We start from the raw sequence: 14263 nt of genomic DNA, 5'->3' as shown, positions 1-14263 counted from the left end.
GAGCCTGGACCGCTGCAAGCGCCCGCCACCGGCACCCGTCACCCTCCGCCCGCCAGGACCTCCGCAACCCGAACGAGACCGCCGGCCGCCGGCGTCCTAGGGCCGCTGGCCGCAGGTGGACACCCCGCACGCCCTCCCCGCCTGCCCTGCTCGGGCGCCGCTGCGGCGCCTCGGCCTCTCTGTGCCTTTCCTAGTAGTCAGTTCGCTGTCCCGAGGACTCATCCTTTCCTTCTGCCTTCTGTTTTGCTGGATTCATTGGTCCTGCCGGGCCCTCCCCTGAGCTCGAGGAGCAGTCTCCCCCTCTGCCCTCCTCGGGAGTCTCGGGAATGGAGACCAACACTGTCGGTGGTTTTCCATAACTCTTCCAGGGACCCGGCCCAGGGAGGGAGAGTGCCCCCCTCCCTTCCAGGGCTGCCTGCAGAAGCTTCTAAGAAGCCAATGACTCAGCTGCCTGCACGTTTGTCTTTGCCTCTGTTTCCAATAAACTCATAGTAGCGAATCGAACTTGCTGCTTCTCAAGTCTTGAAAATGTCTGGGCCCTGCTCCTATGGGTGGGCCCTACTGTGATTGACAGGTGGGCTCTGCTGTGGTTGACAAGTGGGTACTGCTGTGACAGATAAGCCCGTTGTGATAGGTGCCTAGTCAGAGATTTCCTGTGTGTCCCCATCCACTTAGGCCTTTTTATTTATTTATTTTTGGTGGTACTAGGGGTGGAATCCAGAGGCTTTCTACCTCCCGGCTATACTCCCAGACTTATTTTATATTTCATTTGGAAACAGGGTCTCACTAAGTTGCTGAGAGCCTCATTCAGTATCTGAGGCTGGCTTTGAACCTGTGCGATCCTCCTGTCTCAGCCTCCCAAGCGCTGGGATTACAAGTGTGCGCCACCACGCCAGGCACCTAAGGTGTTTTTGATAGGTGAACAAGACTGCAAAAAGACACTGGCCATCTGACTTTGAGCAACTCAGGTCCTGGGGAAACAAAGACTCATGGGGCAGGGAGCCCTGTGTACCTGGTTGTCCCTAACCCAGGAGGCTTCTTGGTCTCAGAACTCCTGCCCTGTGGGCTGGTAATTCTGCTGTGGGGCTGCCCTGTATCCTCTGTGGCCCTGCTGTGCTTCCCTGTGACCTACTGTGACAACCAAAGATATCTCTAGATATGCAAGTGTGTCCTAGCAGTTCTCAACCACAGTGATCCCTTGCCCCTGGGTGTTCTCTGGGGGGAATGAGGAGGGGTAAAGGTGGAAGAAAGAGCCAGAGAGCTGGGGAGAGGGAGAGCTCTGGGCCGGGAGTCAGGGGAACTGGGCCGCTAATTCAGAGTCCTGGCTGCTGTCTACTATATGGGTGACTTGGTGAATTGCTTCCGCTCTCTAAGATTTGCTTCTTTGGTTGGAGAGTGGGGGAGATTGGATGCCCTCCCTAAACTCCCTTACCGCTTCCTAAGTGAGATGAGGTGTTTGAAAGGGCTTTGCTCATGCGCACCCGTCCATCACCTGTTCCTTCTGGCTTTGTCCACAGGTCTGTGGTCCTCCTTGGCTTTAGCTTTTTCATATGTAAAACGGGACAGGGATGCCTAGTGGCTGAGGGGAGGAGTTTCAGGCATCTGTTGCTCATACAAATCGCCCCAGACGAGAGGCTGGAAACAATAACACTCTCATTCTTCATGACTCGGTGGCTTACCAGGCCCTTCTTTTCCTTTGTTTGATGTTGTTTGGGGGATTAGGATGACTGGAATATCCAAAATGGCCTTACCTACAGGGCTAGGTTTGATGATGCTGGTCATGGGCTGGAAGCTCAGGTGGGGTCGTAGGCTAGATGTATCAGTCAGAGTCTAAGCAGAAGACAATAATGTAAGCAGAGGAGGTTAATATAAAGACTTATTAAGTGTATCGGCGAACTGGAGGAATGAAGGGTTAGCTAATAAAAAAGAAAGAAAAACTCTGAAGAATACAGGAGCTGGAGTTGGAGTGTGGCTCCGTGATAGCATGCTTGGCTAGCACGGGCATAAGCCATGGGTGTGATCCCTGCCATGGGAAAAAATAAGCAAGAAACAAAAAACTACCCCCCAAAACATATAAGAGCTGCAGACATAAGGAACAGCTCCTTGCCCCAGGCCTTTCCTCCAGAATTGGGTGCTAATTTCCTCACTGTCCATCCAGCCTTCACTAATTGTCTCCCTGAGGACATTCAGGCTCACCCTGGATGCCCTGTCAAAAGTCAACATCACAGGTTTTAAATTTTGTTACAGCAGCACCCTCATACCATGTTCCATCTTCTCTTCCACTTAGCTATTGCAACACAACACAATATTCTTAAACTCAGTGACTTAAGACAATAGTATTTTTAATGATTGTGTGAGTTGATGGGCTATTCTTCAGTTTTCTGTCATTGGCTGAGACTCTGGGATAGACTGAAGGTCCAAAACGGCTTCACTCCTGTGGTTGACATTTGGTGCTGATCTCTGGTCAAGAGCTCAGCTGGAATGATGGCCAGGGGCCTCTTCCCCATATGATAGATACCACCTCATCAGTGCTATAGAGAGGGTGTTGCAAACAAGCTTTTGAGCAAGGCAGCAGAAAGATTCTTTATTATCAAGATTTTTTTCTGTGAATATGAGGCTTGCCACTTTAGGAGAGTTCTAGTGCCTCCATTTCAGAACTGTAAGCATCTTTCCCCTCCCCTTCCCTCCCTTTCCTTTCCTCTTTCTGAACCCAGAGGCATTCTACCTCAGATCTATCCCTTCAGCCCTTTTTCGTTTTTTTTTTTTTTTTAATTTTGAAACAGGGTCTTGCTAAGTTTCTAAGGGTCTTGGAACCTACATTGCTGAGGGTGGCCTGAAGTCTGTGATCCTCTTGTCACACCCTCCCAAGTACTGGTATTACAGGTGTGCCCCACCACCTCTGGCGGTCTCTCAAACTTTCTTACAGTAGTACCTATTGGCAACTTCTGAGCTGACAAGAATCTGAGCATGGCAGTTGAAACGTGCATCATTTTCAAAGTTCTTTCTGTGAATGAAAGCTGGTGCCATGCCAGGAGTGTCTTGTTAAATCCTTTTATGAACTGTCTTTAGAAGCTTTCTTATGATAGTGCCTACTGGAACCTTATGAACATTATACAGAGTGTGGCAGAAAACTAGAATCTGAGTTCGCCATCCCCAATGTTCTCTGAATGTGAATTGTCCTTCCCTAGGACTGCTCTGGTTACCTCTGCTTCATGTACCCTCTCTGTATTGTTCTATAGAGCATAGACCCCTGGGAAGGTCCCCTCTACCATAGTCTATTCTGTTGAACAAAGTCCCAGGGACAGCCAGACTCAAGAGGAGGAGAAAGAAACGGACTCTGACTTTAGGAGGAGGAGCAGCAGGTACAGAGAAAGGAGGAATTGTTGGGGGACTACTTCATTTTTTCTGATGCTGGGGATTGAACCCAGAAGCATTCTTCCTCTAAGCTATACCCCCATCCCTATTTTATTTGGAAACAGGGTCTTGCTGAGTTGCTGAGGCTGGCTTCAAAACTGCATGTCTAGCTGGGCGTGGTGGTGCAGGCTTGTAATCCCAGCGTTTGGGAGGCTGAGACAGGAGGATCCAGGTTCGTGGCCAGCCTCAGCTACCTAGTTAGGCCCCCCACAACTTAGTAAGACCATGTTTCAAAATAAAGAATAAAAAATAGGGCAGGGGATGTACCTCGGAGGTAGAATACCCCTGGGTTTCATCCCTAGTACTGCAAAAATAAATAAATAAACAAAACAAAACAAAACAAAACTGCATATCTCAGCCTCTCAAGTATTAGAATTTTAAGTGTGTGCCACCAAGCCTGCCTTGGAGGACCACTTCTGAAGATAACCATCACAGGAGGATTAAGCAAGATAATATAGCTTGGGATACAAAGTAGCACTGGAAACTTGGCATTCACCCTTGTTGTTGGTTTTACTATTACCATGGTAGCATAACGGCATCCCTAGCTTCTGATTAGAGGAGGTGGATTGAGACGGTGAAAAGACTGGGGGCAGAAGGCCAGGAGCTGAGGATGCTCTTGTCCTGAGCCCTTTGCTTTTGTACCTCAGTTAGTTAACTCAAGTGATGAGAGGGAGGGATACACCAGCCCACCAAGCGTGCAGGAGCTTTGGCTGGTGTGCAGAGCAGGGCAGGGGCCAAGTCTTGCCATAGCCACAGCCAGCCTTCTACCAGGCTTGTGGATACAGAGGGATCTGAGGAACACATTCTTTAGCAGTCAGCCAGAGACATTCGGAGAAGAGACAGCTGCTCCTCTGTGAAGTCCAGAAGGCCTTGCTAATTGGATGATACCATCTACCACTGTGAGATGCCTGCAAGACAGTAGGAAAGAGAAATGCCCCTGGACGAGGACAACTTTTACGGGGTGAAGTAGGAAGTGGAGGTAGGAGGGGGAAGTGGAACAGAGTAGAGAAAAAAGAGGCTCATTTAAAAAATATTTTTGGCCTGGCGTGGTGGTGCACGCATGTAATCCCCGTGCTTGGGAGGCGGAGACAGGAGGATCGCGCAGGTTCGAAGCCGGCCTCGCTGGCTTAAGAGACTCTGTTTCCAAATAAAAATATATATAAAAAAATAGGTGTCTGGGAGTGTAGCCCAGAGGTAGAAGGGTTTCCAGAAACCCCAGTACCACCAAAAAAAAAAAAAAAATTTTTTTTTGAGCCAGGTGTGGAGGCTGGAAGGGTGGAGGCTGAGACTGGAGGATTACGGTTCGCAGACAGCCTCAGCTACTTAGTTAGGCCCTCTGCAACTTAGTGAGACCCTGTTTCAAAATAAAGAATAAAGAATAAAAAATAGGCCAGGGGGTGTAGGTCGAATGCCCCTGGGTTCCATCCCAGACCCGATATATATATATATATTACTGGATCTTGAACCCAGGGCCATTTTACCTCCAAGCTACATCCCTAGCCCTTTTTATTTTTTTGTTGTGAAACAGGGTTTTTGTTTTGAAACTAGGTTGCTCATAGTTTCACTAAGTTGCTGAGGCTATCCTCAAACCTGAAATTCTTGTGCCTCGTCCTCCCAAGTACTGGGATTGCAGGCATGTGCCACCACACCTGGCTCATTTTAAACTTTTAGGGGGCACTGGAGAGCAGCCCCCCAGTCTCCTCTGCAAGACTTAACTTTTTTGACTGCCTAGAGATTTCCGAGTTCTTTCTCCAAACCTACCTCTTTACATTTGGAACATGCTTCTCCCTCATGGCTAACTCCTTGCCGAAGTTGGTTTTTTTTTTTTTTTTTTTTTTTTTTTTTTTTTTTTTTTTTTTTGCTATAAAACATAAGCTTTGGGGACAGGGGCAAGCATCCTTGACCCGTTTATCCACTTACATGAACCTAGACTGTGTAACAGCACTGGTGTGTAGCAGGGGCTTAGTAACTGATGAATCCAGTGCCTGGGTTCTGGCTCTTGCTTTAGGCCTCAGATTCAGGAAGCAACCTGCTCCACCTGTGCTCCTCTTTGTCCCCAGCACCAAGGCCTGGGGCTTTGGACCAGAAGCTTAATAGATGGAGAGTCTTGCATGGTCCCTTGGGCTGGGGGTAGTGGTGGAAGGAGAGGGCATCACCTCCAGAGGCATGCTGCTTCCCTGGGTTCCCCCAGGAGGCCACGCAGTGACCTCCAAGGCTGACAGTCCTTAGGGTCCCCTTCACATCTTTGGGAGAAGGATGTTAACATTTTAGAGCAGAGCTCAGAGTTGCTTCCCAACAAAGTCAGACAGAGTGAGGATCTTGGAGAGCTCTGGCCCCATCCTTCATATGATGGATGCTGAGGATGGCTGAGGCAGAACAGGGGGAAAAGGCGTGGCAGTGAGGACTGGCTGCTGGGAGAGGCGTGGAGTGATAGCTAGAGCCAGATGTGTCCGGCTAGCATGCTATGGGTGAGAGTCCGGGTCACCCTGAGGGCGGTGGGACCCACAGAAAGGTCAACCTCGTGTTTATTGCAGTGTCTCTGGCTGCCATGGATGGGGGGCTGAGAGGGGACAGGAGTGGGACTCCAGGTATGGTGGTGGTGGCCAGGATGAGGATGGGGGCTACAGAGGGAGGAGAGAGGTGGTCGAGAGCACTGTAGGAGGCAGAAGAGGAAAGCGCTTGGGCTATAGCTAATTTTGAGGAAGAGGCCTGGATAGACCCTGGTCCTTGGTTTGGTCAGGGCTGTGTTTCAGTGGTACTGACCATCTGGCCAAGAGACAGGAGGGGACTGAACTCAGAGCGTGGGAAGGAGTGAGCTGGTAGGACTGTGGGTTCCCGGTCTCTTGCCAGGGGTGGGGGGTCCTGCGGGAGCTGGGTCGTGGTGTCCACAGTGAGCAGGGAGTGGTAGGATCATTGTGGGAGCTGAAGGCACACTGCTGCAACTGCCCAGGGACAGGGCAAAGAGGAGTGGGAGAACTCCGGGGTTCCTGCATGGTGGAACAGGGTTCCTTCCATGGGTGAGCGATGTGAGCCGGGGAGCAGGGCTGCCTGGGAAGAGCTGAGGGCCTGGCCTGCCAAACAGCAGGGGAGGGGAGGAGGGGACAGGGAGCTCAGGGAGCTTGATGTAGAGTCTAGAGAATCCTGGAGTGAGGGGAGAGGGTAGGTCTGCCCCTAAGCAGCATGGGGCGGTGGGGTAAGGTCGGGTTCTCCCCTGGAAGGGTGGGCAAGGGGAAGAGAGGAGAGAGCAGTGAGGGAGAGAACCGAGCACAGGAGGGCTCTTCCAGGCCTGGTCCCTGGAGGGTGGGGTGAGGGGCTTCTCAGACAGGGTGCCCTCTTGGTGCTCAGACACAACACTGGGTGGGGGAGGCGGGGGGTCAGGAGATAGTCTCCTCTTAAAAGGAGGGCTTCTGAGAAGGCTGTCTGGGTGTCAGGGGTCCCATTTCCCCCATGTCTGGGGGGTAGCAGGGAGAGGACAGTGGCAATGGGGATGGGGTCCAGGCTGACTCAAGTGGCCCTGAGGGTACTGCTGCCACTTCTGGAGGTTTCTGCTGTGGTATGTGTGTGTGTGTGTGTGTGTGTGTGTGTGTGTGTGTGTGAGTGTGTGTGAGGTATTGGGGTAGGAGACAGAGAGAAGGTATGCCAGGAAAAGAAAGAGGTGTGTGTGCATGGGAAGTGGGAAGGACCCAACATGCAGTTCACGTACACAGTTCAACATGTGCGTACACAGAGGTGCGCACAGCCCTCCAGCAGGTCCTGTGGCCTGCATTCACAACGGGGTTGGGGGAGCAAAGATCCACATTGCCCAGGCTGGCAGGCGTGACCCTCGAGTACTTCTGGTGGGGAGGAGAGCTTTATTTGGGGACAGGCCTTGAGGGTGTCAGAGTCAAGGGCAGGCTGAAACAGTCCTAGTCCTTAGTCATATTGCTGCGGTGGGATGCTCACTGGTTGAGGGACATGGGCTCACTCCAAGAAAGCAAGACATCACAACACAGAGGGTGGGTCCCCCAATTTATTGGAAAATGGGCGATGAGGGGCCAGAGAGGTGAGGGAAGCCGTGCCCCTGGGCTCCTTCCAGGAAGGGAGAGCCCTTCTCCCGGTAGGGGCTGGAGGCCGAGGTGGCCACTGTTCAGCAGGATGGGATGGGCAGAGAGGTGGCTGGTGGGCACGAGCCATGTGGAGCATTCTCAGAACACAAAGGAAGCCCTGGTGTGTGGCTGTCCTCGCTGGAGGTGGAGGTAGTGGCACATGGGCAGGCAGGAGCGGCTTCCCCAGCTCTCCCTGGGGCCATTAGCACCTCCCCTGGCCGCAGGGTGCACACATCCCGGTGCTCACTGCTAGGTTTCCACTGCAGGGGGCGCTGCAGGCGCTGCCAATCACCGGCCGGGAGCCGGACACACAGAGGTCCCCGCACACAACTCCGCCCCGGGAGCTGCTGACGCCTGCAGGTACAAGGGCGGGGTCTGGAGGCTTGGCTGGTGAGAACCCCACCCGGCCATCTTCCTCTGGTTGGTCTAATTGGTCCAGCTCTCCAGGGAAGGCCACAGAAAGCAGTGCGTTTTAGTTCTGAAGCTGTGGATGGAACCCTAGCCTGGGAGGCAGGAGACCTGGCTTCTGGTCCTCATTCGGCTTTGCAGCCTTAGGCAAGTCCCCTCCCCCACTCGCCCCCACTGGGCTTCCTCCTGTATATGAGCAGCAGCTATACTGAGTGGCAGAAGAGGTCCCTTACTGCAAAGACACCTTCTTTCCTTCCCACCCTCACTTATGCTGTTAGGGTCTTGCAAGCTGACCTCAGTCTCTCCAGCTACATGGCCAACCTAGTTCCTTCACTGGGGGGATTACCAGAAAAACTCCTTCCCAGGTTTCCAGACCCATAGTTAGGAAATTCTTGTTGCTCAACCTAAAAAGTTCCATTTTAGAGCTCAGGATACTTACAGACATTCACAGCTCCAACACCTTCACACAACCTGGGCGAGGAGAAGGTGGGGAGAGAAAGAGAAAGGAAATCAGAGTGAGATCATCAGGGCAATGTGGGTGCTGGAGTGGCTCCTCTCAGGGCTCTTCCTGCTCTGCACTTACGCCCTGGTGGGGCTTAGGGAAAGGTGCCTTTCTGGCACTTGCAGCAGCACTGGGCACAATATTCAGGAAGGAGATTATGGGCTAGATTTCAATTCTCATTTGCCCTCATGTGGCTGCCTTTGTGCAGGGTACAGCCTGAATAACCATGCCTGGCAGACTTGGACAGGCTCAGCTTTAGGAAGGGCAGGGTCCTCTTGGACACACAAGGCCATGTTCAGAGTTTGATCAGCAACTCTAGGGTAAGTGACCTCCTAGAAACCAGGCAGTGTGCAGATCTTGGAAGACTGGATTGAGATTGGAAGAACTTGAAAAGGTTATAAACTGCGAGGCAGGGTGTCAAGGCTCTAATCCTGGCTGGGTCCTGGCTTCCCTGGGGCTCTGGACATCACCCTGGCACTGGCCCTGTATGATAAGGGAACATGCCCAAGTTCCAGGCCTGTGAGATCTGGAATCCAGTCAGCCAAAAGTCCAGTTTAGGACCAGTTCTTGGGATTAAGAGCAGCTAGGGCAAGCCTCACCTCTGCTCCTCGCCCTCCAGCAGGCGCCTGTAGGTGGCGATCTCGATGTCCAGGCCCAGCTTGGAGTTCATCACCTCCTGGTACTCCTTGAGCAGGCAGGCCATGTCCTGCTTGGCCTTCTGCAGGGCGCCCTCCAGCTCGGCCAGCTTGCAGCGCGCATCGCTCAGGGCCGCCTCACCCTGCTGCTCAGACTGGGTCACTGCGGTCTCCAGCTTGGTGTTCTGAGGATGTGGGGGGGGGATGCAGGGAGGAACAGGGAATCTTAGTGTCCCCCAACCCTTCCCAGACTCCAATAGGATCATTAAGTTTCTGTCCTGGACCACTACCCCTCTCAGCTTCTGACCCTCCCTTCCCTCCTCTGGCCAAGACAATGAGGACTGTCTAGCATTCCCTGCTCTCACCCGGGAGACTGCATTGACCTTAGTCTCTGGGAAGACTTGCCCAGAGTCTAACTTAAATCCCTCTGCCGCAGGCTGACCGCACTCTCTGCCCGCATGGGAGGGCCCCTTACCTGGCACTTGGCGTTCTCCACCTCGGCCGTCAGCCTCTGGATGATGCGGTTCAGCTCATTGATCTCCTCCCTGGTGCGGCGCAGGGTCTCCCCATGCCGGATCACCGTGGCCTTCATCTCCTCGCACTGGGGGAGGCAGAGAGGCTCAACATGGGCCAGCCCACCATTCAGGGCACACTGATGACTGACTGTGCAGGTCGTGCAGAGCTCAGCCTCTGAGACCACACATGGCAGCCCTACCCTTGAGCCAGCTTGGGCAGACAGCTTGGGTCTCTGTCTACCATCCTTAGGGATGAGAGGCCAGACGGGAGGAGCCTGGCTTCTAGCCAGCAGCTGGCATCCTCCCAGTGGCCCGTGGAGGGGGCAGGTGTCCTGAGCTGCTCACCTTGGTGCGGTACCAGGCCTCGGCCTCAGCTCGGCTCCGGGTGGCGATGTCATCATACTGAGCCTTGATCTCAGCAACAATGCAGTCCATGTTCAGGTCCCGGCTGTTGTCCATCTTGACAATGACCGAGGTGTCTGAGATGTGGGCGTGGAGGACGCGGATCTCCTGTAGGAGGACGGGGAGTGTAAAGATAAGTTATCTGAGCTTTCCTCACAGACTAATGCCCACCCTTTTGCTCACCTGGAGCCAACCTCCTAAGTGGAACAGAACTCCCCTCTACTGAAATTTTATCATTTTTTAAAAAACCAGAAGCCCTCGTTCCCCCAGGGATACAATAATCACTCCTTAACTCTTTCTTTTAGAATCATTTGGGTCCAGGTGAAGCCTGGCTGCTCCTCCAGCCAGCGCGTCCTGGATGCTCCACGGGGACAGACCCTGTGCTGGGGCCTGATTACATGCTTCTAGACCAGCTCATCGAGGGAGGCTATTGGTGGCCAGAGAAAACCCTGGGCCAGAGAGATGTGCAGCAGCTGCCCTTGCTCTTGTGGTCCCTCTGGCTCAGGGGAGGATGCAGGCGCCTCCTGGGCACAGCGAACTGGCACTCATTCTCTTGTCCTGCTGCATTGGTCAGGTTTGGGCTCTCCGTGCCTGTCCTTTTCTCGTCTTGTTCCCTCCAAACCTCTCACCCGCAACCTGGGCTTACGTGTCAGGCCACTTCCTGCCTGGGGAGGGGGTCTGCACAGGGGCCCCTCAGAGCCCCTCACCTCCTCGTACAGTCTCCTCAGGAAGTCGATCTCCTGGGTCAGTGCCTCGGCATTGGCCTCCAGGTCTGACTTGCGCAGGTAGGCGCAGTCCACGTCCTGTGTGGGTGGCAAGGGACCATGAGGCCAGCTCTCCCGGGCAGACCAGAGGGGGCAGGGTTTTGGGGACTCAGGGTGGGCAAGTTTCAGACACTCACCTTCTTTAGAGCCACAAACTCGTTCTCCGCTGTGGCCCGAAGGGCAACTTCTTCTTCGTACCTGAGATGGGAGGGAGAAGGGGGTGCTGTGGGTGTAGCACACTTACAGATACCTGGCCCCCCACGCTCCAGTGCACCCCCTCCTGAAGGCAGCAGGCAGACCTGGTGGCAGGGCATGGGAGCCCCCCGCCCCTGTGCCCCTCCTGGACAAGCCAAGAGAAGCCCAGCCTGCCCCTCCTCCCGGTGTGAGAAGGCAGCTCCAGGAGAAAGGGAGGTGCCTGGGGCCTGGAGAGACCACACTGAGAATGGCCCTGAAGGAAGCTGGCAGCCCGCCCTTCACATCACACGCCACACGTTATAACCCCAGGCCCGGATCCCTGTGCCACGTTTGCTTCCCAGCAGACTGAAATCCCTCAAGGACAGGGACCAGGCCTACTGCTTGTTCTTGGACTGCCAGTGCCCAGCCCAACACCCGGCTGGCACACGGGAGGCCTGGTGGGTGGGGTGAGGAGGTAAACTGAGGAAAAGTGTTCAGGACTTTGAGAGCTGGACGCGGAAGGGCCAGAATATGGATTCTTCTGAAGAGTGTGGTAGATGAAGCAGGGGAGAGAGCAACATTGTTCTGAACTGTTGGTGGGAAGACAAGTGAGTCTCCACCATCAGGACCCCCGAAGACACCCGTGCCTGGAGGAAGAGCCGGGAGTGCGGCTCCTTCCCACTCTCAGCAGAGATAGCCACAGACCAGACGCTCCCCTGGGCTCGGGAGCTCCCACCAAGCCCTTTCCCGAGCTGTGCCGGCCACACTCACTTCTTCTTGTAGCCCTCCAGCACCTCCTGCACGTGGTTGAGCTCGGAGGCCAGCCTCCCGCTGTCGGCCTCCACGCACTCGGCCTCCCGCCTCAGAGTCTCGATGTAGCCCTCGAACAGCGGCTCCAGGTTGCTCTCGCAGCACTTGCGGTTCTGGTAGAACTGCCACTTGGTCTCCAGCAGCTTGTTCTGCTGCTCCAGGAAGCGCACCTGCCGCCCAGAGAAACAGCCTGAGACCTCTTCTTGCAGGATTGAAGGGAGGAGGGGGTCCCAGCATCAGGACCTCCAAGAGCCCTCAGCTCTCTGGCTCCCAGAACGCCTTGTTGGGGATATCCTCTCTCTCAAAAAATCACACCACAGCTTAATCCGTTTGCCACCTGAAAGTCCTTCCTGAGAGCTAACCTCAGTCTCCTCTAAGAAGTTCACCTGGTATTGTGGGAAGTGCGTAAAGGAAGCTAAGTCCAGACTGTTCGACTTGTTGACACTGTGACTTTGGATGAAGCACTCAGGTTAAAGCACAACTCGCTGCGAGGGTTGCTCGAGCCCCGGCGAAGAATAGCTGCCGCAGCCAGGCAGGCGCGGCCCGCGGTGGGCAAATGGGTAGGTGTCTCTCTTTAGATAGGACGCTATAAAAGCTCAAAAATAAAGCACGTGCCAATTATTGAAACCCTACAACAACAGTGCAATTACAGTAATAGTCGCCTAGGAATAGCCTCTGCTCCACCCCTGAATTCCCCCAGGGGGATGGGAGGCCAGAGAGCTGTCACCAGGGTGAGGAAGAGCTCCGTTCTGCAGGGGTCTTCTCTCACTATAATACTTATAGATTGTCAGGCTCCTAGCAAAACTTAATGACTGTCTCCCTACCACCAGGTTGGTCCACTACCCCACTAGATTTTTTTAATCTGACAAATTGCCACATCTATAGCAAGTCCTTTCTCATCCTCTCTTTTGTCTCTCATATTGTTAGTTTTTTGTGCCTCTCTTGCCTTTAGAATTTTAAATATTTATTTATTTATTTATTTATTTTTGCGGTACTGGGGATTGAACCCAGGGGCATTCTACCTCTTAGCCACACCCCTAGTCCTATTTTTTATTCTTTACTTTGAAACAAGGTCTCACTAAGTCGCGGAGGGCCTCACTAAGTCGCGGAGGCCTGCTGCCAACCTGCAATCCTCCTGTCTCAGCCTCCCAAATCCTGGGATTATAAGGTACACCACCATGCCTGGCTGATATATTTTTAAAATTTTAATGCTTCCTTCCTGGCATACCAAGTCTCTGGTATGACTTGAGGCTGGCTCTGGAGGGCTCCTAGTTCCTAATTGCAGACTTTCCTCCCAGCCTGCAAGCCACCACCACACATTGGGGGCCTGGGTTCTGTGAAGATGGCCCCCGAGATCCCCTCCCAGGAGCTCTTCCGGATCACGGTCACCAGCCTTTCCATAGGGAGCATCGCTTGTTCACGTTAGTGGCTGCCTGGCTTTGAATGCACTGAACACCCATGGCGGCCCTCTACTCACAGGTGATGTTATCTTCCAGTGCTGACTGCTCTGCCCCTAATTCTCCTTGTGTCAGTGTTCTAGAAGGATGACTACCATTTCCTTTGGCATGGAAACCTTCATGAGCAGGTATTCACCTCTGCCTCTCCCCTCAGTGCCCAGCCCTGTCTGTGGACATGACTGTGGGCTCAGGAGGGCGCGGTGAGGACACCCACCTTGTCGATGAAGGCGGCGAACCTGCTGTTGAGGCACTTGATCTGCTCCTTCTCCTCATGCTTCACGCACTGCGCGTTGGGGTCGATGTCCAGGTTGAGGGGCGCCAGCAGGCTCTCGTTGACCGACACGGTGGTGATGCAGGGCGGGCTGGGGCCGCACACGCCGCCGGAGCGGTAGCCGAAGCTGCGCCCGCAGGAGCCGGAGCGGAAGGCCCCGCAGACGCTGCGGCTGCCGAAGCCCCCTGCGATGCCGCGGTAGCAGGAGATGCCGCGGTAGGGGGCGGCGGTGATGCAGCAGCGGCCGGGCCGGGGCCCGCAGGCCGAGGCGCAGCTGAAGTTTCCAGGGCCGAATCCACAGCCCGCAGTGTTGAAGCCACAGGTCATGATGGAGGTACGGAGATATCTGAACAGTGGAGAGGTTGGCAGAGGACAGAACCAAGGGCCGGTGCTCCTGGGTCGTGGCTGGCCTTTTTATGTGCCAGGAGCAGCTGGCATTAAAAGGGGCAGCAAAGAGACAATAGCTGATTTTATTGGCTTGGCATCACCCCGGCCTCTTAAGCACCAACCCGCTTGCCTATTCAGTGTGGCTGTGTCAACAATCCCCGGCCACAGGCCCTGTCCTGTTTCATCTTCAAAGCCCTTTACGAGCTTCCTCACCGCCTCTGCCCCACCCATTGGTGCTGCAGAGAAGGGAGAGGGGCTCTTGAAGGCATCCACGCTCCTGGATGCATGGACCTGGGTGGAGCCCGCTCTCGTGGCCGGGCTGTGAGCCCCCAGTCTATGGCCTCCGGGTGGAGGGTGGCCTGTCTCTCCTAGGGAGGGGGCTGTGCCCTGAAGAACCTCATGTTCTAGGCTTCCCTGCCTCCCCTCCATCTCTGAGGCA

The 14263-nt window shown here is 54.3% G+C and overlaps 1 protein-coding gene across 1 annotated transcript; it reads right to left on the bottom strand.

Moving 5' to 3' along the window:
* Positions 1-7701: 7701 nt before the first annotated feature.
* LOC308270157 (keratin, type II cuticular Hb3) lies at positions 7702-13867 on the bottom strand (the record flags this gene model as incomplete). The annotated part of the gene is made up of 9 exons (XM_080705890.1): positions 13381-13867; positions 11671-11879; positions 10863-10923; positions 10669-10764; positions 9905-10069; positions 9520-9645; positions 9009-9229; positions 8347-8378; positions 7702-7853 (listed from the first exon to the last, which is right to left on the bottom strand). Exons 1-9 carry the CDS (start codon positions 13762-13764, stop codon positions 7702-7704), a joined length of 1446 nt encoding a protein of 481 aa, XP_080562016.1. The 5' UTR covers positions 13765-13867.
* Positions 13868-14263: the final 396 nt, after the last annotated feature.

The sequence above is a fragment of the Muscardinus avellanarius genome (genome assembly GCF_963383645.1).
Source record: "Muscardinus avellanarius genome assembly, chromosome: 11".
Lineage (NCBI taxonomy): Eukaryota > Metazoa > Chordata > Mammalia > Rodentia > Gliridae > Muscardinus > Muscardinus avellanarius.
The sequence above is the reverse complement of the archived record's forward strand: the minus strand, read 5'-3'. Positions and strand labels throughout refer to the sequence as shown.